This window comes from Phytophthora cinnamomi, assembly GCF_018691715.1.
Source record: "Phytophthora cinnamomi strain GKB4 chromosome Unknown Contig9, whole genome shotgun sequence".
In the NCBI taxonomy this organism is placed as follows: domain Eukaryota; phylum Oomycota; class Peronosporomycetes; order Peronosporales; family Peronosporaceae; genus Phytophthora; species Phytophthora cinnamomi.
Window position 1 is genome coordinate 444,647 of NW_027150942.1, and position 19,093 is coordinate 463,739.

Here is a 19,093-nt window from a genome sequence, read left to right on the forward strand (position 1 = left end):
AGAACTTACGTCTACTTTTCATGCTTGTGGTAGTCGATTCGCCACGAGATTCTTGCGGGAAAGATCTTGTACTCGCCCGACCTGTGGAAGTTTTTCGATGTCTATGTGCATCTGCCCAACTTCGAGGTCGGGTCGGACGCTTTTGCTACTTTCAAGGACCTGTTCACGCGCCACAAGACGCTGGCTGCTACGTTCTTCACGTCCAACTTTGAAGTGGTTTTCGCGAAGTACAACTGCCTGTTGATGTCTGAAAACTACGTCACTCGGCGCCAGTCGCTAAAGCTGCTTGGAGAGATCTTGCTGGATCGCTCCAACTTCGACATCATGATGAAGTACATTGGGTGCGTTTGTGCGAGCGAAGCTGCGTGAAACTAGTTCGGGGTACTAATGTCGTGTTGGTATTGTCAGAGAGAAGGAGAACCTGAAGATGATGATGAACTTGCTACGTGACACGAGTGCAAACATTCAATTCGAGGCGTTCCATGTGTTCAAGGTGTTCGTGGCTAACCCAAAGAAGCCCGAGTCTATCTCGCAAATTCTAGTGAACAATCGCGAGAAGCTTATTGCATACCTGAAAAACTTCCAGAACAGCAAAGGTACGTGCGGACTTCCGTTCGTTATGAGGATATATTTCACGGAGATTGACCGTCGTTGGTACTGTGTCGTGGTAAGCAGAGGATCCGCAGTTCATCGAGGAGAAAGCGCTGCTCATCAGGACGCTGGAGGGCTTGAAGGTTGGCGAAGCTGCCTCGGAGATGCCCCCGGCCCCGGCACCACAGTGAGCCTTGCTCATTCCTGTCGTTAAGGGTTGGTTCTTGTGTATGGGCTTCGAGCGTTGCGAGGGCAACAATCACTGCGTAATTGATACATCGCTGCGACGAAATTAGCTAGGATAGGGGTGATTGATCTTGCGCTCGCAAGCGAGCAAGGACGAACGTGAATTGGGGAGAGGACATCGCAATAGATTTTGGGACCGCTCGTTGATGCCCCACTTGTTCGATAACTTGGACTGGGCAACCGCATGTGACAGTATCTCAAAAGCTGAAAAAGTGACGAGGCATTAGAAGGAGGTCACAGCGGGACGAGGCGAGGCGAGGCGAGGTGAGGCGAGGCGAGGCGAGGGCCAGGAGCAGGAGCAGGAGCAGGAGCAAGGCGAGGTGTCGAGCACCGAGGCCGTGGAAACGCTGGAAGCCGCGCTGGCGACTCGCTCGCTCACTCGTCGGAAGACGTGGAGCTGTGGCACTCGCGGGCTGGAGCGCGAAGTGCCGGCAGCGGATCCGAGAGCAGAGCGTCACGCCGACAGGCGAGCGACGGACGATGGCGGGCGTCCAGTTCAGCGCAGAAAGAGGCCGGTGCTCGCGAGAGGCAGGGCCCGGAGCGTGCGGTTGCTGGCGACGCCGCGACTGGCGGCTCCGGAGCCGAGCTCGCTCGCTCGCGAGGTGGCACCGAGGCCATTGGCGGGATTTTTTCGAATGTGCGCGCTCATTGGTTGATGGGGGTTGAAGCGGTCCGAGCGCTGGTGCACTTGGTGCAGGATACGACGTGGCGCTACCGGCGACTCTGCATTGAGTCCGGCACCCAGCTGCCTGGGGCGCCCTTCGGCAGCTCCGACTCGGAAGGTTTCTCGGCGAAAGCGATATAGTCGTCGGGTTGTGTTAAACAGAGAACGGCGCGCTCGAGCTCGGCGTTGAAGCAGCTTGAAGGCACCCTTCCGAACGCCGTCGAGCAGTGTATTGTACTGTGTGCGGGGAACCTTCGGCGCGTGCTCAGGCGCGTTCGTCGCTCGGTGCAGTGCTCGGTGCGTCAAGTGCCGTGTGCCGTTCGAGTGCGGAGCTCGCTTGTGCATTGCCCGGTTGAAACGATAGCACGATAAGTGCGTGTGCGTGTGTGGCTGGCGTGCTCTCTGCGATCCCACCGTCGCGGGCGTCGGTGGAGCGGCAAGCTGAGATGGCAGGACTGCTGCTGTGGGTGGGGGTAGCGCTGGCAAGGCCAGCGTGGGTGGGAAGTTGCATCGGTGCCGTCAAGCATCCTTCCAGCGGCACCGGACGCTGTGGTGGCCTACTGGATCATAAAATGACCCAGTGCCAGTCCAGAGGCCACGATAATATGGTACATGAACACCGTGGAGTGGCTCGCACTACTTACATACGAGAGCCTTCGTATAAAAGCCCCAATGTCCACTACGCCATCAATTTGTGGAACCAGAACACCGGCACCGGTGCTGTAATGCACGTAGCTCCGGCCGCACAGCTCCGGTGCCGACGTTCTTTTAAATGGGTGGTCGAGAGCATCCAACCCAAAATGAATTCATTTGAAATGAGCTACAGCGTCCGGTGCCGCTGGAAGGATGCTTGACGGCACCGATGCAACTTCCCACCCACGCTGGCCTTGCCAGCGCTACCCCCACCCACAGCAGCAGTCCTGCCATCTCAGCTTGCCGCTCCACCGACGCCCGCGACGGTGGGATCGCAGAGAGCACGCCAGCCACACACGCACACGCACTTATCGTGCTATCGTTTCAACCGGGCCAATGCACAAGCCGGCGGAGCTCCGCACTCGAACGGCACACGGCACTTGACGCACCGAGCACTGCACCGAGCGACGAACGCGCCTGAGCACGCGCCGAAGGTTCCCCGCACACAGTACAATACACTGCTCGACGGCGTTCGGAAGGGCCTTCAAGCTGCTTCAACGCCGAGCTCGAGCGCGCCGTTCTCTGTTTAACACAACCCGACGACTATTCGCTTTCGAGATCAGGCTCCAACGAGCAGCGGATGCCGAATAATCGAGTCCCAGTACTCGATCATTCACCAACCACCAGCTCAGTCCAACCCATCACCAATGACGCACTCGAAAAATCCGCCAAGGCCCGGTGCGACGAGCGACTCGCTCGACCTCGGACGCGCCGAACCACGCTCGCCCTGCCTCTCGCGAGCCGCCTCTTTCTGCGCTGAACTGACGCCCGCCTCGTCCGTCGCTCGCCTGTCGGCAGTCTCTGCTCGCGAGATCCGCTGCCGGCCTCGCTCCACGCAGTCTCCCACACTCCCGACAGTATAGCGAGTCCAGCGCGGCTTGCATTCCGGCCGTTGCTCGACACCTCGCCTTGCTCCTGCTCCTGCTCCTGCTCCTGCTCCTGCTCCTGCTCCTGGCCCTCGCCTCGCCTCACCTCGCCTCGCCTCGCCTCACCTCGTCTCGCCTCGTCCCGCTGTGACCCCACTTTACATCTTCTCCGCATGCACGCCACGAGCTCCAGCACGCAGAGCGGAGGCAGCCCCGTCACGGAGGACGAGGAGTCCATGTCGCCTTTCTCGTCGCCGTCCTCCGCCTCCACCAACGGCGCCAGCTTCGCGCAGCTGCTGCAGCGGGCAGCGCAAACCGGAGACGTCAAGCAGATCGCCAAGCTGGTGCAGACGGCTCGCACCAGCGCCTCCTCTCCGTCTTCCAGCACCGACATCGCCAAATGCTCCTCGTCGTCCTCTTCGACGAACGCCTGGCTGGACGCAGCTGATGAAGACGGCTTTACGGCGCTTCACCTCGCGTGCGTCGGAGGCCACGAAGACGCGGTGCATGAGCTGCTGAGGGCAGGCGCTCATCTAGAAGTCGCAACGCCCGAAGGCTTCACGGCACTTATGTTTGCGGCTTGGGCAGGATCCTTGTCCTTAGTGCAAACGCTCGTCTCGCACGGAGCGGACGCGATGGCTCGCGACGTGGACGGCAACGACGCCGCTTTCATCGCCGAGATGAACGAGCACACAGACGTGGCCAAGTTCCTGGAGCAGCAGACGGAAAACCCGGAGGATCAGCCGAGGAAGCCGCAGAGTTCGTCGTCATCGAAAAAGAGCGGGCGGGACCAGGACCTTGACGCCAAGTCCCTCGAAAGCTCCCCGATCAAGTCCATAAAGTCCAGCGATTCCAGCGATTCCACCGGGACTGACGGCAGTGGCCTTGACAGCAGCAGCAGCAGCTCGTCGACGTGCTCGTCGCCCGAGCAGCTTGCAGGGAAGGCGCTGCTAACGGAGGAATCGAGCCCCTCGGGCGACACCGACGGCGCCACGCCATTACACGTTGCGGCTATGCACGGACAATTGGAGACCGTCAAGGTGCTCCTGGCTCGCGGTGCGAGTTTGTCAGCGGCGCTGCCTGGTGGGGCTACTGGCTTGCACTTGGCGTCGGCATCAGGCTTCGCTGATGTGGCCTCGTATCTGATTGACCAGGGTCTCGCTGTGGATGAGCGCACAGTAGCAGGCACCACTCCGTTGCACGAAGCTGCGTACCAGGGGCACGTGGAGGTGGCCGCGCTGCTGCTCGAGCGAGGAGCCAATGTAGATGCTGCCACAGAGCGCGGCACGACGCCACTGCACCGCGCAGCTGAAAACGGACACGTACAAATTGCAGAACTACTGATCGCGCATGGAGCACACATCGACGCGGTGACGACGGACTATTTAGCTGCAGCTGGAGATGGCGAGGCGGCTGGCTTGAGCTCGCGCCGGCGGCGACATCGGAGACGGAAAAAATCGGTGGCAGTGGAAACGGAAGGGAAAGCTCCAGTCGAAGAAGCACCCGATGCCGAGCCGCGAACCCCGGATGAGCTAGAGAAAGAGGCCTCTTCCTGTCGATCGAACCAAGTAGCGTTGTGCCTAGCAGCCAAGAACGGTCACCTTGACATGGTGCAATATCTTCTGGCTCGTGGTGCAGCTAGTTCGACGGATCTTGCCGCGCTTGAGCCGTCGAGGCACCCCATCATGCTGGCAGCTCGGCGTGGTCATCTCGAGATCGTTCGTTTCCTGCTCGCTCACGACGAGTGCGCATCCAGCTTGCCCGACGCAGCGTCGCGCGTCCTGTGCACTGCCGCGGAACACGGCTACCTGCAAATGGTGGAGCACGCATTAGCTCGTGGGGCCGACATCGAGGCCGTAGGTGGCAAAAAGCAAGCCACGCCGTTGGTGCTTGCGGCCCGCCAGGGCCACCTTGCTGTTGTGCTCCACTTGTTGTGGGGTGGGGCAAGACTGGATGCCGCAACTGCATCTACGGGCTACACCGCACTGCATTATGCAGCCAAGCACGGCCACCTTACGGTTGTCAACAGTTTATTGCTTAACGGAGCTGATGTGGACGCTGTTTGTGCACAGCGCCACTCGTCGCCACTTCACTTGGCGGCCGAGTCAGGCCATGGAGACGTTGTGCGATGCCTGCTCTCTTTTGACGCAAACGTCGACGCCGAGAAGCACCCGGGCACTATGACGGCGCTGCATATTGCAGCCGAACGCGGCCACGTGGGGGTAGCTCGGGAGCTCCTGGCACACGGCGCACAACTCGAAGCTCAAGCGCAGAATAACCTGCGCGCTCTCTTCATCGCCACCTACTGCGGTCACAAGGACGTTGCCGAGCTGCTGCTGGACCATGGGGCTGACCTGGAAGCCGCATCGGGAACAAACAAGACCACACCTCTGCGTGGTGCCGTGTCGAAGGGCCGAAGGGAAGTGGTTGAGCTGCTGCTGGCGCGCGGCGCAGATGCCAACGCGACGCAGCCCACTGACGGGACAACCAGCCTTCACAGTGCCGCTGCGAACGACTTTGGGGATATTCTGAAGCTGCTAGTAGCGGCGGGTGCCGACCCAGACCGAGTGGACCGCGAAGGTCGCACCCCCATGGACTACGCTGCGTCGGACCCCGTCCGTTTGCAGCTGCGCCTCGCACTGCTGAAGTCTCACTGGCAAAAGCAGGATGGCCGCGCATGATGGACGTCAACGTGCAGGATAATTTCCTACGACCCGGTGCGCGCGGATGCAAGCGAGCGCCGGAGCTACACCCTCGACTCCTTTACCCACATGTTAGATCATGTACATGCAGAGCGCCACCCGAGCGAGAACGGGGCGCCTGACCTATCTGAAAAACGATAATTTAATGCATTGGTGCGCGGCTTGAACACCGTGTCGACGAAATTGTGGTGGCTTGGCGTTCTTGGTCGGGATTCCTCACCTCGTTGTTCTTCTTCGCAGGACCAAAAGCTACGTCGGGTCCTCACCATGAACGCGAATGCACGAAAACCACAACCGAAAGTTTTGCTGCGCGCGTGCAGGTCGACAGAAGCGAACCGCGCGTCCTAATACTGATGGCCCAGGCAGCGCCGGCCGCAGCACCGTAGGTGTCACGAGCGTGGGCCTCTGACGTACGTTCGGTGCGTTGGTAACGTTGCAGTTGCGCCCAGGCGGGTCACGTCAACGGGGCTGGTTCAGAAATCGGCGGCGAGCTGGCGCTCTCTGATCGAGAGTTTGGGGCTGCGGCAGCAGCATGGTGCGGCGTGCGGGCCTGGCCGAGGACCTGGGCACCTACTAAGGTACAGTACCCAGCTGAATGGCAGCCGACCGAGCGCCAAAATGAGGCATGGACACGCGGGGCGCGATAGCCGTCAGCTCCAACCGCGAACGCTGTCATCCGCGGCAATGTACATACATGTACTGTAACACTGCATAGCGCGGATCAGTCTCTACGGGGACGTGGAAGGGCGTGGATACACAACCGCGCCGGGCATTACATGTACGTCCACAAGTTTCGCGTCCCATGTGGCGGCGCCACATCGTGCTTGTCAAAAACTGCAGGTTGCAGACAGCATCGGGCGTGCGGGTCAGATTGTCCTGCTTGCTGCTGCCGCCCAGCGGTGTGACTCACACTGTGAGGCGGTCACCGCTTGCCCAGCTGATGTGACGAATACACCATTATTAAATATAATAGTCGCGGCCCGCGGCCGCGGCGAGGGCGTCGCCACAGGCACGCTTTGCCGCGCGCGGGCCGGCCTTGCACGGCCCTCCTGCACCCTGAATCCCGCGACTGCAAGGTGAGCCCGGTCACCACAACCGCCGAGAAGTCAGAACTTGTACTTGGCTTTTGTAAGCTCGCTTGTCGCAAGGGCACAGCTCGCGCTCTGCGCGCCATCTGCCTGGCCTGCAGATCAGCGTCTGGTCCTCTGGGAGACACGCAGGCGGGCCACTGGCTGCTGACAAGCATCGCGAGAGCTTTCGCGCAAGCCGTGCCGCCTTGGGGCCTGGCGACGACGGCGGCGCAGGAAACGTTCATTCCCAAATTTTCTATCTGCCGATCAAGCAGCTAGCGCCTACTCCCGACCCCGTCAGTACACCATGAAGTTCGCCGCCGTCGCTTCCGCCGCCGCTGCGCTCGTTGCCGTCTCCAACGCCGCCGCGTGCGATGTGACCTCGCTCGAGACGCTCCTGACCTCGTCGGACACCACCACGTGCGCCTCGGACTCGGGCTACACGGTCACCTCGCTGGCCACGCCCACGGACGCCGAGATGGCCATCATGTGCACCAGCACGGCCTGCCAGTCGGTTCTTAAGCAGCTCGAGACGCTCGCGCCCTCGGAGTGCACCCTCGGCACGTTTGCCCTGTACGCCGACCTGATCACCCCGCTGACCAACTACTGCTCGGGCGGCTCCGCGTCGACCACCGCCACCGCCGGCTCGTCGGCTACCACGGCCACCGTGGGCTCCACGGCCGGCTCCAGCACGTCCGCCACCGTGACGACCAGCTCCACGGGCTCGGCTGCCTCGACCACGACGGCCCCGACCACCTCGACTGGCTCCAGCACCTCGCAGACTGCCTCGTCCTCGTCGGCCGCCTCCCCCTCGGGCAGCAGTGGCGCCAGCATGGCCGCCGTCTCGGCCGGTGCCGTCCTGGCCGCCGTGGCCGCCACCTTCTTCTAAGCGTAGCAGTCTATGAAGGCCGGTTTGGTCCCGTTATAACGATTATATAGTGTCCTCGTTGCGGATTCACTATTGCACATTAACCTTCCCGCGTCGTTTCCGGTTTGCATATTGGCGGTCCCGGCGTGCTGTCCCCGATTTTTGATGTTGAATCAGCAGTGGTGTTGCGGATTTGGAGTGACTCGGCGCGTGTCGAGCTCGATGTCTCCTGGTCTTTGCGTTGCCTCCGAAATCAAGCTGCGGCAGGTTCGCCCCAAGCGCCCGAGGAAACGGCAGCTCGACGTCCCATGCACGAGCTTGAACTGCCCTCCCTCTGGCCCCGTGAAGCATAGTGATCGGAGAAGGCTGGGGTTTACGCCAGGGCAACCTTGTCGAAGCCAAGTGAGCCTCCGTCCGGTTGCCAAGCCTCGAGCGCACTGGACCCAACTATACATAGGGAACGCATGCCATCGCTGCACCCACTTGCTCACTCGCTGGCGAACACTTAACACCCGAAGAAGAGAACATGGTGGCTCGGCGAGGGCGCCGTCCCACGGCCTGGCACATGGGCTTGGTGTTGCTCTGCTTTCAGCTCACGGCCGTGACGTCCGTGCAAAACGCGGGTGAGTTGTGTTTTCAATGTCCTCGAGCTCCAGCCCCACCACGTCGTGTTTAAGCGACGGCTCCTCTGTCGACACAGGTTCAGGCTCGAGCGATACCCCCACGACTCCAGTTGCGACCACTGCGACGCCGACAACCACAGCACCAGCAACCACAGCTCCAGCAACCACAGCGCCAGCCACCACAGCTCCAGCAACCACGGCGCCAGCCACTACAAGCCCGACGCCCACAACGACAGCACCGACCACGACAGCGCCCAGCCCCACCACAGCAGCTCCAAGCCCTACAACAACAACAGCAACTAGTACAGCGACTACAGCCCCAGCAGCAACTGTCTCAACAGCCCCCGCGGCGACGACGGCGGCGACGTTGTCTCCCGCTACGACAACGGCGGCGCCCGTGGTGGAGCACTACAACTCGTCCACGCTGCCTCCTGGGGTCGACTCGAGCATGCTGGGCGGCGACGAGCTCGTGACTGTGGAAGTGACGGAGACGACGCTGGGGGACGGCACCACGTCGTACAGTTACGTGGTCATCACGAGAAGCGGCGGCACGGAGAAGACGATCGTCTTGACCCCAACGACCAGCTCCACCAGTAGTATCGGTAGCAGCAGCAGCCGTAATAGCAGCGGTGGCGCTGAAAACAAGACTGCCGCCCAGTCCGGCAGCTCTCAGTCGGACCCCAGCAGCTCCACCAAGTCGTCGAGCTCTATCAGCGTCGGCGCGATCGCCGGAATCATTGTGGCGGCAGTGGTCTTCATGCTCGTTCTCTTCGCGTTCTTCATGGCGCAGCGGCGGCGCAACAACCAGCGGTCGAGCGACGCTTCTTCGGAGGACTTCCTCGAGTCGCCCGTGGTGGGGAAGCACGCGCGCCGGCTGGACCAAGGCCAGTCGCCGGCGGACACGGAGTACCAGGAGATGACCCGAACCACCGCCGCGAACTCGCGCTCGTCGGGCAGCTCGATGCCGGACGGCAGGCGGCACCGCAGCACGCTGTGGGAGGACCCGGTCATCCTGGCGTCGCGGATCCCCATCGACCGCATCGAGCTGGGGACCGTGATCAGCCGCGGCGCCTTCGGCGAGGTGTACCGCGGGCGCTACCGAGAGCACGACGTGGCCATCAAGACGCTGCTGCCGGAGAAGCGCAAGGACCTCGCGCACATCCAGGCGTTCCTGTCCGAGGTGCGGCTCATGGCGACAATGGAGCACCCACACATCGTGCAGTTCATCGGCGTGGCGTGGGAGTCGCTGAGCGACCTGTTCTGCGTGACTGAATTCATGGCGGGCGGCGACCTGCGCTCGCTGCTGAAAGACTATCTCGCCACGGGCGTCCGCCAGGGGATGGATGCCAGCAAGGTGCAGATCGCCTACCAGGTGGCCTACGCGCTGACGTATTTGCACTCGCTGGAGCCGGTGGTGCTGCACCGCGACCTCAAGTCGCGCAACATCTTGCTGACGGAGAATTTGGACGCCAAGATCACGGACTTTGGCGCCTCGCGCATCCGCTCGGACGCGACCATGACCGCGGGAGTGGGGAGCTCGCTGTGGATGGCGCCCGAGGTTATGATGGGGAGGCGGTACGGCGAGAAAGCGGACGTGTTCTCGCTGGGCGTGGTGATCTCAGAGCTGGACACGCACGAGCTGCCGTACTCGCACGCGAAAGAGAGCGGCAGCAGCGGCAGTGGCGGGCGGCCGCTCCCGGACACGGCGGTGTTGCAGATGGTGTCGCTGGGCAAGCTGCGCGTGCGCTTCTCGGCGTTCATGGACCCGGACATGGCTCGCTTCGTGGGCAGCTGCGTGAACGTGGACCCCCGCGATCGCCCCACGGCGGCCGAGGTGTTGTACTACCTGCAGGTAGCGGCCCGCAACCGGCAGTACTGATGGGCGTCAGCCACGCGATTGAAAATAAAGTGCAACAACTCGCTAGCATGTTGAATTTGTTGGAGCAAGTCCCAATTGCAAAGCATTTTGCTTCAGCTCAAAGTTTTTGTATTATATATTACATGTAACTTTGTTGTAGACGTCGTGGGTGCGCAAGACAAATGTGCCGTGGCAACTCGTTCCTACGTACAGTATCCTAGATATGCACCGTGGCAAGTCCACTTCGGAGCAACGGAACTTCGGTCACCGGCGCCGACATGACGGAGTAAGTCCTGGATTTCGCCAGGATGCGCGGCTCTGTTGCCCATCTGTTGACGGGCATGGCGCGCTGATTCGCTACCGTATGCCTTCTGCGACGCTACGCTTGCAGCAGTACTCCCTGCCCTGTATTCCGACTCCCCCCGTTATCAGCGCAAGCCGAAGAGCTCTTCACCCTCGCCATGCTGGCCGCCGCGGTGGTGTCCTGCCTGCTGCCGCTGCTGGCCGCGGCGCAGGGCGACGAGGTCTCGTACTCGGTGAGTCTCAGCACCGGCGCGCTCATCGCGATCGTCGCCGGATGCGTCGTGGTGCTGCTGCTCTTCATCTGCTGCTGCTGCTGCATGCGCAAGCGCCGAAAGGCCAAACGCCAGCGAGAACTGCAAGCCGCGGTGGCCGCCGCGATGGTCAACACGCCCAAGGCCAATGATTCGCACGCCATTGACGTACCCTACGAGCAGGAACGCCAGCACAACACGGGCTCCACCTACACAGGCTCCACTGCCCACCCGAACCGCAACGGCACCGTCGCTTCCATGTATGGCGGAGACCAGTACTCGTCCACAGGCCCGTCGCACCGCAGCGGGGGCAGACACTCCTCTGGGCTTTGGGATGACCCGGTGATCGTTGCCGCCCGCATCCCCGTCGACCGCGTAGAGCGAGGAGAGCTGCTCAGCCGCGGCGGGTTCGGTGAGGTCTACCGTGGCCGATACCGTGACCAAACTGTCGCCGTCAAGACGCTGCTGCCGTCGACTAGGAAGGACATGAACCACATCGAGGCGTTCTTGTCCGAGATCAAGCTCATGGCGACAATGGAGCACCCGCAGATTGTGCAGTTCATTGGCGTGGCCTGGGAGTCGCTCAGCGAGTTGTACGCCGTCTCGGAATTCATGGAGGGTGGTGACCTTCGCAGCCTGCTGATAAAATACTACGAGAACGACCACCCGAAGGGCTTCGACCCCGCCAAGATCAAGATGGCACTGCAGGTAGCGCACGCACTGACCTACCTGCACTCCCTGGACCCCCTGGTGCTCCACCGCGACCTCAAATCGCGCAACATTCTTCTCACGGATACTTTAGACGCCAAAATCACGGATTTTGGAGCTTCCCGAGAACGGTCCGATAAGACCATGACTGCTGGAGTTGGCACGAGTTTCTGGATGGCGCCCGAAGTTGTGATGGGGGAGAGCTATGGCGAGAAAGCAGACGTGTTCTCCTTCGGCGTCGTGCTGTCGGAGCTGGACACGCACGAACTGCCGTACTCGCACGCGAAGGAAAACAGCGAAACAGGCCGGCCCCTGCCCGACGCAGCGGTGCTTCAACTTGTGCTTATGGGTAGGCTCCAGGTGCAGTTCTCCGATGTCGGCCCCGTGGAGATGAAGCAGCTGGCGCAGCAGTGTCTGCTGATGGAGCCCGAGGACCGCCCCACAGCTGCCGAGGTGCTGTACCGGTTGCATACGATCTCGAAGGCGTACCCGAGCAACTACTCGCTTTGAGCCGCCCATGCCGCCGTAGTTTAAGCTTTAGTAACATTTGCTTCAAGGAGTTCCTTTACTTGTACATTGCATGAAAACTCTCATGATGTGTGAACGCATCCAGTTGCAAAGCACGCAAAGCTCGATTGATGCTGTCGTGAGTGAATTTAGGAACCGAATGCATGACACTCGTGTGTAGTGGAAGAAAGCGTAACGAAAACATGCATTAGGCGTTTATAAACCGCCAGCGGTCGCTGACCAAGTGCCTGGTATGCCACGCCTCATGATGCACTGCATTTCTACAGAAGCTACACTCATCAAATGGAAAAGAGCTCCAAAACACTTCACTTCGGGCTTTCAACTTTAAAAAAATCAGACTTCAGTTAGTGTTGCTTGGTGGCACGGGCTCTAACTTACAGCAAGAGAGCAGCCGTGACCACGAGGGCCGACCCTAACAGAGCGGTCGAAGGGTTCACAGCCATGCCGGTGCTGGTGCTGCTCGAGGTATTGTCCGCAGCGCTGGACGAGCTCGCGGCCGAGTCCGCCGTGGTCGAGGAGGACGGCGCCTCCGTTGCAGGAGTCTGCGTCTCGATGGAGTAGCTGCCTGAAGCCGAGTCACCGACAGTCACGTCGTTGTTCGAGCTGGCCGAAGATGTCGTGTTGGCAGGAGCCGCAGTCACCTCCGCGGCGCTGCCAAGCGAGGCCGAAGACGTGCTGGTGGCGACGGACGCCGATGCAGCAGTGGACGAAGCGCTCGTGCTGGCCGAAGCGGCCGTGGAGGAGCTCGAGGTGGAGCTGCCGCAGTGCGAGGTCACGGGCGTGATGAGGTCGGCGTAGAGCGCGAAGGTGCCGACCGTGCATTCCTCCGGGAACATGGTGGTGAGGTCCGACAGCACGGTCTGGCACGCGGTGTCGCTGCACATGATGTCCATCTCGGCCTTCGTCGGCGTCTTGAGCGAGGACGGGGAGTACCCGGAGTCGCTGGCGCACGATGTCACCTCGTCGGACGTCAGCAGGGCCGTCACCGAGGCGGTGTCGCATGTGGCGGCGTGCGCGACGGAGGCGGTCATGGTGGCGGCGATCAGCGCGGACGCAAAGACCTTCATGCTTGGTTGCTACGAGTATCTGTGTGCTGGCGGCAGATTGGAGAATGACTCGCGTCCGAGGTACGGAACGCAGCGCCTCGACTGGACAGGCAAGCCACACGCCGCCAGGCCTACGGACTGTAGGCTACAGTGCCGTACAGTGTGCCAAGCCTCGGGCCAAGGTCGCCCTTCACCGTGACGCACGCTCCATTCTACCGGGCGGTCGGGCATAGCCCCGGCGGGATCAACGAAGGGAACGGGCACTCACCGCAAAGTGTGGTAAGGTCCGTGCTCGGGCGCTGCAGCTGGGACGGCTCGGGTTGAGACGCCCCAGCCTTCTTGTCCAGCAGCAGCGGTGGCGTCGCCTCCTCCTCGTCGATAGCCCTGTTCGCAGTTCTCCTGTCAGCCCCGCGGACTCAGTCTGGCATGTTGCACAGCGCAGCGCGGAAGCCAAGACGGCACAGCTGAAGCCGAAGGCTATGTGGCCGACAGGTACGTAGAGTCGAGAGCAAAAGAGCACGTGCGCCGGCAAGCAAGAAGGTTGCACCGGAAACGACAGCAAGCACGAGGACCTCAGCGGCGAGCTGAGAACTCGGAGCGCGTTGGATGATGCTGCACCACGATTGCACAAGACAGTCGTTGCGTCTGACTCTCGACTATTTGATCTGAGTATGCTGAGCCGTTACACTATGTCGGTGGCACCGCATAGAGCGGCTGAGGCGAATGGCATCGCGTCAAGCATCACCGAGGACCGAGGACGCGGAGATCGACGCGCGCCATGGGTTCTGACAGCTAGGTGTCTCCGCTACCAAGACTTTTTTTGCAAGGGCGGGGAAGGCGTGGATGTGTGGGAACTAACTTCAACATGCTTATCGAGACGGAGCAACGCAGCTCGGCCGTCAGTACTACCGGTTGCGGGCCGCTACCTGCAGGTAATACAACACCTCGGCCGCCGTGGGGCGATCGCGGGGGTCCACGTTCACGCAGCTGCCGAAGAGCAGGCCATGTCCGGGTCCATGACGCCGAGTGCGCAGCGCAGCTGCTGGCGACACCATCTGCACCCCGTGTCCGGGCGGCGCCCGCCACTGCCGCTGCTGCCGCTCTCTTTCGCGTGCGAGTACGGCAGCTCGTGCGTTCGCTCTGAGATCACCACGCCCAGCGAGAACACGTCCTTTCTCGCCTCCGCTATCTAACCTCGGGCGCCCATCACAGCCCCACTCCCGCGTCATGGTCGCGTCCGAGCAGTGCGCGAGCGCCAAAGTCCGATCTTGGCGTCCAAATTCTCCGTAAGCAAGATGTTGCGCGAGTCGCGGTAGCAGCCACCGGCTCCAGCGGAAATACGTCAGCGCGTGACCACCGGTAGGCGATCTGCACCTTGCTGGCATCCATCCCTGGCGGCCGCTGGCGAGATAGTCTTTCAGCGGCGCAGCGGTCGCCGCCATGATTCAGTCACGCAGAACAGTCGCTCGCGACTCCCGCCACGCCGATGAACTGCACGATTGGGTGCTCCATTGTCGGAGCCGCACCTCGGACGGAACGCCTGGATGTGCGCGAGGTCCTTCGCTTCTCCGGCAAGCGTCTTGATGCCACGTCGTGCTCTCGGTAGCGCCCGCGTGCACCTCAGAGGCTCGCATCGTCGTTCCCCAGCTCGATGCGGTCGATGGGGATCCGCGACGCCAGGATGACGGGTCCTCCACGGCGTCTGCGGTGCCGCCTGCGCGTAATCGAGCTGCCCGACGAGCGCGAGTTCGCCGGTGGTTCGGGTCATCTCCTGTACTCCGTGTCCGCCGGCGACTGGCCTTGGTCCAGCCGGCGCGCGTGCTTCCCCACCACGGGCGACTCGAGGAAGTCCTCCGAAGCGTCGCTCGACCTGGTGTTGCGCCGCCGCTGCGCCGCGAAGAACGCGAAGAGAACGAGCATACGGTGCCGCCACAATGATTCCGGCGATCGCGCCGACGCTGATAGAGCTCGACGCTTGGTGGGGCTGCTGTCAACTGAGCGGACTGCGGGGCGGCATCTTGTTTTCAGCGCCACCGCTGCTATTACGGCTGCTGCTGCTCGATACTACTGGTGGAGCTGGTCGTTGTCAGACGATCGTCTCTCCGTGCCGCCGCTTCTCGTGATGACCACGTACTGACGACGTGGTGCCGTCCCAGCGTCGTCTTCGCTACAGTCACGAGCTCGTCGCCGCGCATGCTCAGGTCGACCCCAGGAGGCAGCGTGGACGAGTTGGTATCCACCACGGGCGCCGCCGTTGTCGTAGCGGGAGACAACGTCGCCGCCGTCGCCGCGGGGCTGTTGAAGGTGCTGCTGGCTGTAGTCGCTGTACATGTGCTGTTGTTGTTGTGGGGCTTGGAGCTGCTGTGGTGGGGCTGGGCGCTGTCGTGGTCGGTGCTGTCGTTGTGGGCGTCGGGCTTGTAGTGCTCGCCGTGGTTGCTGGAGCTGTGGTGGCTGGCGCTGTGGTTGCTGGGGCTGTGGTTGCTGGTGCTGTGGTTGTCGGCGTCGCAGTGGTCGCAACTGGAGTCGTGGGGGTATCGCTCGAGCCTGTACTTGTGCCGACAGAGGAGCCGTCGCCTGAAAGCAGGTGAGGTGAGTTAACACATTTCCTCACCGCTGCTGCTGTTGAGGTTCACTCACCGACATCCTGCGAGCTCGCCGCGGCTAGGAAGAGAGCAAGGCACAAGCACCAGGCCGCACGGCCATACGAAGCAATCGCCATGCAGAGCGCTGATCACTACGCGAAGTGAGGATGACTGGAAGAATCGCCCACTAAGGAGTCTCCCATTGAGTCCAGCTTCGAAGTGAGCCGATTCCAGATGAAGGGTACATTTGGCGACTCGCCACGCGGGTGATCACCGCCGCTCTTGTGGTTGAGCTCGTGCTGGAGCTCGTCAAAATGCGCTGCAGCAGACCCATTCCAAAGTAATACTAACCGTCTTGTTCATTAGCGCACACGCATGCTGCTTTCACCATTGCTACCAGTCCGCAACGCTACTAAAAGAAACCGGCCGCTTACTGTCCCTGGCGCTGGCGCGGCGCGCACTTAATAATGTCGTCTACTCTGAGAATCATCTCGGCGGCCTCGGCGGCCGAGAACAGAACCTGTTTCTTGCTCTTCAGCGCCTCGCGGATGCCCAGCACCTGCATGTCGCCCACGCATCCCGTGCGCATGTCCAGGCCCGCCGTCGTCTCGCCACGGTGGTGAGCTGCGCGCAGCTGCGTCACGAGCTCCGAGCTATCGTAGCCACCGTTGTCGGCGATAATGCTAGGCAGCTGGCGCAGCGCGCGCGCGAAAGCCTCCATGGCCAGCGCCTTCTTGCCGGGCACGGACGGGGCCTTGTTGTCGATGGCCTGCGCCATCAGCACCTCCGTGCAGCCGCCGCCCATAACCGTCTGCGAGTGCTTCACCGTCTGGGTCAGCACAGCCAGCGCGTCATGCAGCGAGCGCTCGGCCTCGTCCAGCAAGTGCGAGCTGGCGCCGCGCAGCACCACGGAGCAGGCCGATCCAGTCTTGACGCCCGAGAACCGCAGCATGCGGTCCTCGCCGATGATGATCTCCTCGATGAGCTTGCACTCGCCGAGCTGCACGGCGTCCGGGTTGTCGAACGTAGACGCGATCTCGCCGCCCGTGACAGCGGCCAGGTGCTCGATGCCGTCGAAGTCGGCGTGCTCAATGGCCATAATGCCCTTCTCGGAGAAAATCTGCTCAGGGTAGTTGTAGATGAGCTGCCGGTTCACGAAGCAGTTGATGCCGAAGTTGGCGATCTTCTCGACCTTGGCCTTCATCTTGGCCTTCTCGGCGTCCTCAATGGCCGAGACCTTGTCCATCGAGTCCACCTTGACGCGGGCGCCGTAGATCTTGATCTTGTCCGTGTCCATGCCCGTGTTGGCCACCAGGATCTTGGCGTTCTCGACGCGCTTGGGCTGACCCACGCCGATCTTCTTGTCCAGGATGAAGCCCTCGTCCAGGTACGAGTCGCGCAGCGAGCCGCCGGCCTTCTTGATGATCTGGATGTAGTCCAGGTTACTGGAGCCGCGCAGGCGCAGCACGGCGTCCACCGCCAGCTTGGCGAAGTGGTCCTTCTCGTACGTGAGCAGCTTGGAGCTGAGCGTTGTGCGCGCGATGTTCATCAGGTCCTCGCGGAACTTGTCGGCGTCCTGCGAGTTGTCCGCAGCCGAGCCCACGAGCACGTCGTGCGCGGTGGTGAGCGCGATGCGCCAGCCGTCGATGATGGTCTGCGGGTGGATGCGCTGGTCAATGAGCTTCTCGGCCTCGCGCAGCAGCTCGCCGCAGAGCACGGCCACGCTCGTGGTGCCGTCGCCCACCTCCTCGTCCTGCGTCTTGGCGATGTCCACGAGCACCTTGGCGGCCGCGTTGTCCACGTAGACGCTGCGCAGGATAGTGGCGCCGTCGTTCGTGACCGAGATGCTCTTGTCGGGGCCGCCCATGGACTGCAGGATCTTGTCCATGCCCTTGGGGCCCAGCGTCGTCTTGACCATGTCGGCGATGGCGATGGCGCCCACGAAGGACGACATGCGCGCATTCTCGCCCTTCTCCACCTGCGACTCCGGGTCCAACACGGCCTGCTGCATCGTGGCTCTGGCTGCTCTGCTCTGCTTCGGCGGGGAGGAGGAGGACGGAGGTCGACGGTCGACGGCTCACTTGTTGTGTATGGCGCCCAAGATATTTGAGTGGCCCCCTCCAACAAACCCACGCAACGGAATGCGCCAGTCAGTTGCAAAGGTCTTACCTCTGATCGTCTATATCGAATCGAAAGTCACAGGATGGATACACTCGCCTGGAGCCTAATTGCACCTCTACCCACGATTGGTGTGCACTTTGAGATCTTGCGGTGCTGCTGCTGTGCGCAACGCGCTGGTGGATGTGCTATTATGCGTGTATTGCAGACGGAATCCGTCACGGACCAGGGCACACGCTGGTGCACTTGTTATTTTCAGGTTCAAGTGGTGCCTCGTCCAGAGCTGACATCATGAGGGTTGTTGGTCCCCGCACTCCCTCTCCAAGACCCAGCTAGCCGAGATTCCGCGCTCGGCATTTTGGAGCGAGCCGTGGAGTACAGGCACATCGCAATTTTGATGCGCATCCAAAGTCCTTGGACACGATCGAAAGCGACTCCAGTGGTGTAGGCGATGATGATAAATGGGATTCCATGCGTGACCAGGAGCACGTAGTAGATCACTTGGACTTTTTGGTAGCGCCACACTTTCTATGATCCCCGAGTCAAGACAAGGAAGCGGAAGTACACCACAAATGCAAGCGAAACATACTTGGTAGTTTCGTGTAAGAGCTCCAAGGCATTTGTCTGAAGATCCTGATAGTTGAGCTCAACAAGATTGGCCACGATGACCGCGAATCCGACAAGCACGAGTAGCTTAGTGATCCGTACAAGCCTTGAAACGATCGACAGATTCACTTTCTTGTTGATGTCGCGTGTGAGAATGACAATTTGTAGGAGAAACGTTAGCACCGTGTAAGAACAATGCCCAAGAATCATGGTGAATATTCACCAGCTACTGTCGTTGACTGCTCACACAACGCTTTTCTTCCGACAGGATGCTTGCACCCTAATAATGAGTGACGAATCTGTACTGGTCGAGATATTGCTGTTACCTTCATGATCGTGGGAGAACAACGCGTCAAGACTTAAACCAACACCTGAAATGCTAGAAGGCTTTTAGACAACAATTCAAAGCGGTATATAAACGTGAAAGCGATCGTGACATTTTCCATTCCGCCATTGACTAAATCCAGTCGATATTCGTCGTCAGTAGGGTGTAGGTTGTAGCCCCCGAGTGCTTCTTGATGTTCTCTTCGGACGGAATGCATCAAACAGGACGAGCTGTGCTTCTTCCGCTAATGCTCCTCGCCAACTTTGCGGTGTTTCAGTATGTACTTCTACTTTTCACAAACGCTGGCGAGAACCGCGCGTGCTGCTGCTCCTCATCACGGCGACATTAATGTGGGTCAGTCTTGTGCCTTTTGCTTCATTGGCTAGTGAACACTTGCAGGCAATGAATGATGTGTCCGAGGGGAGCCTTGCGTTGTTACTACTGG

General features: G+C 61.1%; 8 protein-coding genes across 10 annotated transcripts in view; 6 read left to right on the forward strand and 2 right to left on the reverse strand.

The window, feature by feature from the left end:
• Window positions 1-782, forward strand: part of IUM83_16336 (Flagellar radial spoke protein) — a gene marked incomplete at both ends in the record, with an annotated part of 2,430 nt that extends 1,648 nt beyond the window's left edge. Inside the window, 3 exons of the mRNA XM_067941210.1 lie at window positions 34-341; window positions 409-596; window positions 676-782. Of these exons, the coding sequence (XP_067798435.1) occupies window positions 34-341; window positions 409-596; window positions 676-782 (603 nt within the window). The remainder of the gene's footprint in view (window positions 1-33; window positions 342-408; window positions 597-675) is intronic.
• A 2,451-nt stretch (window positions 783-3,233) lies between these two features.
• On the forward strand, window positions 3,234-5,741 carry IUM83_16337 (Coiled-coil domain-containing protein 11; the record flags this gene model as incomplete). 2 transcript variants are annotated; one of them, XM_067941211.1, is made up of 1 exon in its annotated part: window positions 3,234-5,741. In XM_067941211.1, the coding sequence occupies one exon, from the start codon at window positions 3,234-3,236 to the stop codon at window positions 5,739-5,741; it is 2,508 nt and encodes an 835-aa protein (XP_067798461.1). The 2 variants fall into 2 exon arrangements, with proteins under 2 accessions (XP_067798461.1, XP_067798462.1); XM_067941212.1 differs by having other exon boundaries at window positions 4,074-5,741.
• A 1,398-nt stretch (window positions 5,742-7,139) lies between these two features.
• On the forward strand, window positions 7,140-7,721 carry IUM83_16338 (elicitin-like protein; the record flags this gene model as incomplete). The annotated part of the gene is made up of 1 exon (XM_067941213.1): window positions 7,140-7,721. One exon carries the CDS (start codon window positions 7,140-7,142, stop codon window positions 7,719-7,721), a length of 582 nt encoding a protein of 193 aa, XP_067798465.1.
• A 505-nt stretch (window positions 7,722-8,226) lies between these two features.
• On the forward strand, window positions 8,227-10,202 carry IUM83_16339 (TKL protein kinase; the record flags this gene model as incomplete). The annotated part of the gene is made up of 2 exons (XM_067941214.1): window positions 8,227-8,323; window positions 8,401-10,202. The coding sequence occupies 2 exons, from the start codon at window positions 8,227-8,229 to the stop codon at window positions 10,200-10,202; spliced, it is 1,899 nt and encodes a 632-aa protein (XP_067798381.1).
• Window positions 10,203-10,642: 440 nt separating this feature from the next.
• On the forward strand, window positions 10,643-11,953 carry IUM83_16340 (TKL protein kinase; the record flags this gene model as incomplete). Its single annotated transcript, XM_067941215.1, has 1 exon — window positions 10,643-11,953. The coding sequence occupies one exon, from the start codon at window positions 10,643-10,645 to the stop codon at window positions 11,951-11,953; it is 1,311 nt and encodes a 436-aa protein (XP_067798393.1).
• Window positions 11,954-12,345: 392 nt separating this feature from the next.
• On the reverse strand, window positions 12,346-13,038 carry IUM83_16341 (elicitin-like protein; the record flags this gene model as incomplete). The annotated part of the gene is made up of 1 exon (XM_067941216.1): window positions 12,346-13,038. The coding sequence occupies one exon, from the start codon at window positions 13,036-13,038 to the stop codon at window positions 12,346-12,348; it is 693 nt and encodes a 230-aa protein (XP_067798426.1).
• Window positions 12,566-15,438, forward strand: IUM83_16342 (uncharacterized protein; the record flags this gene model as incomplete). 2 transcript variants are annotated; one of them, XM_067941217.1, is made up of 3 exons in its annotated part: window positions 12,566-12,759; window positions 12,826-13,098; window positions 15,174-15,438. In XM_067941217.1, 3 exons carry the CDS (start codon window positions 12,566-12,568, stop codon window positions 15,436-15,438), a joined length of 732 nt encoding a protein of 243 aa, XP_067798408.1. The 2 variants fall into 2 exon arrangements, with proteins under 2 accessions (XP_067798408.1, XP_067798407.1); XM_067941218.1 differs by lacking the exons at window positions 12,566-12,759; window positions 12,826-13,098 and adding an exon at window positions 14,699-15,087.
• IUM83_16343 (T-complex protein 1, beta subunit) lies at window positions 14,782-17,610 on the reverse strand (the record flags this gene model as incomplete). The annotated part of the gene is made up of 4 exons (XM_067941219.1): window positions 14,782-15,011; window positions 15,152-15,591; window positions 15,655-15,678; window positions 16,034-17,610. 4 exons carry the CDS (start codon window positions 17,608-17,610, stop codon window positions 14,782-14,784), a joined length of 2,271 nt encoding a protein of 756 aa, XP_067798397.1.
• Between the last annotated feature and the right edge of the window lie 1,483 nt (window positions 17,611-19,093).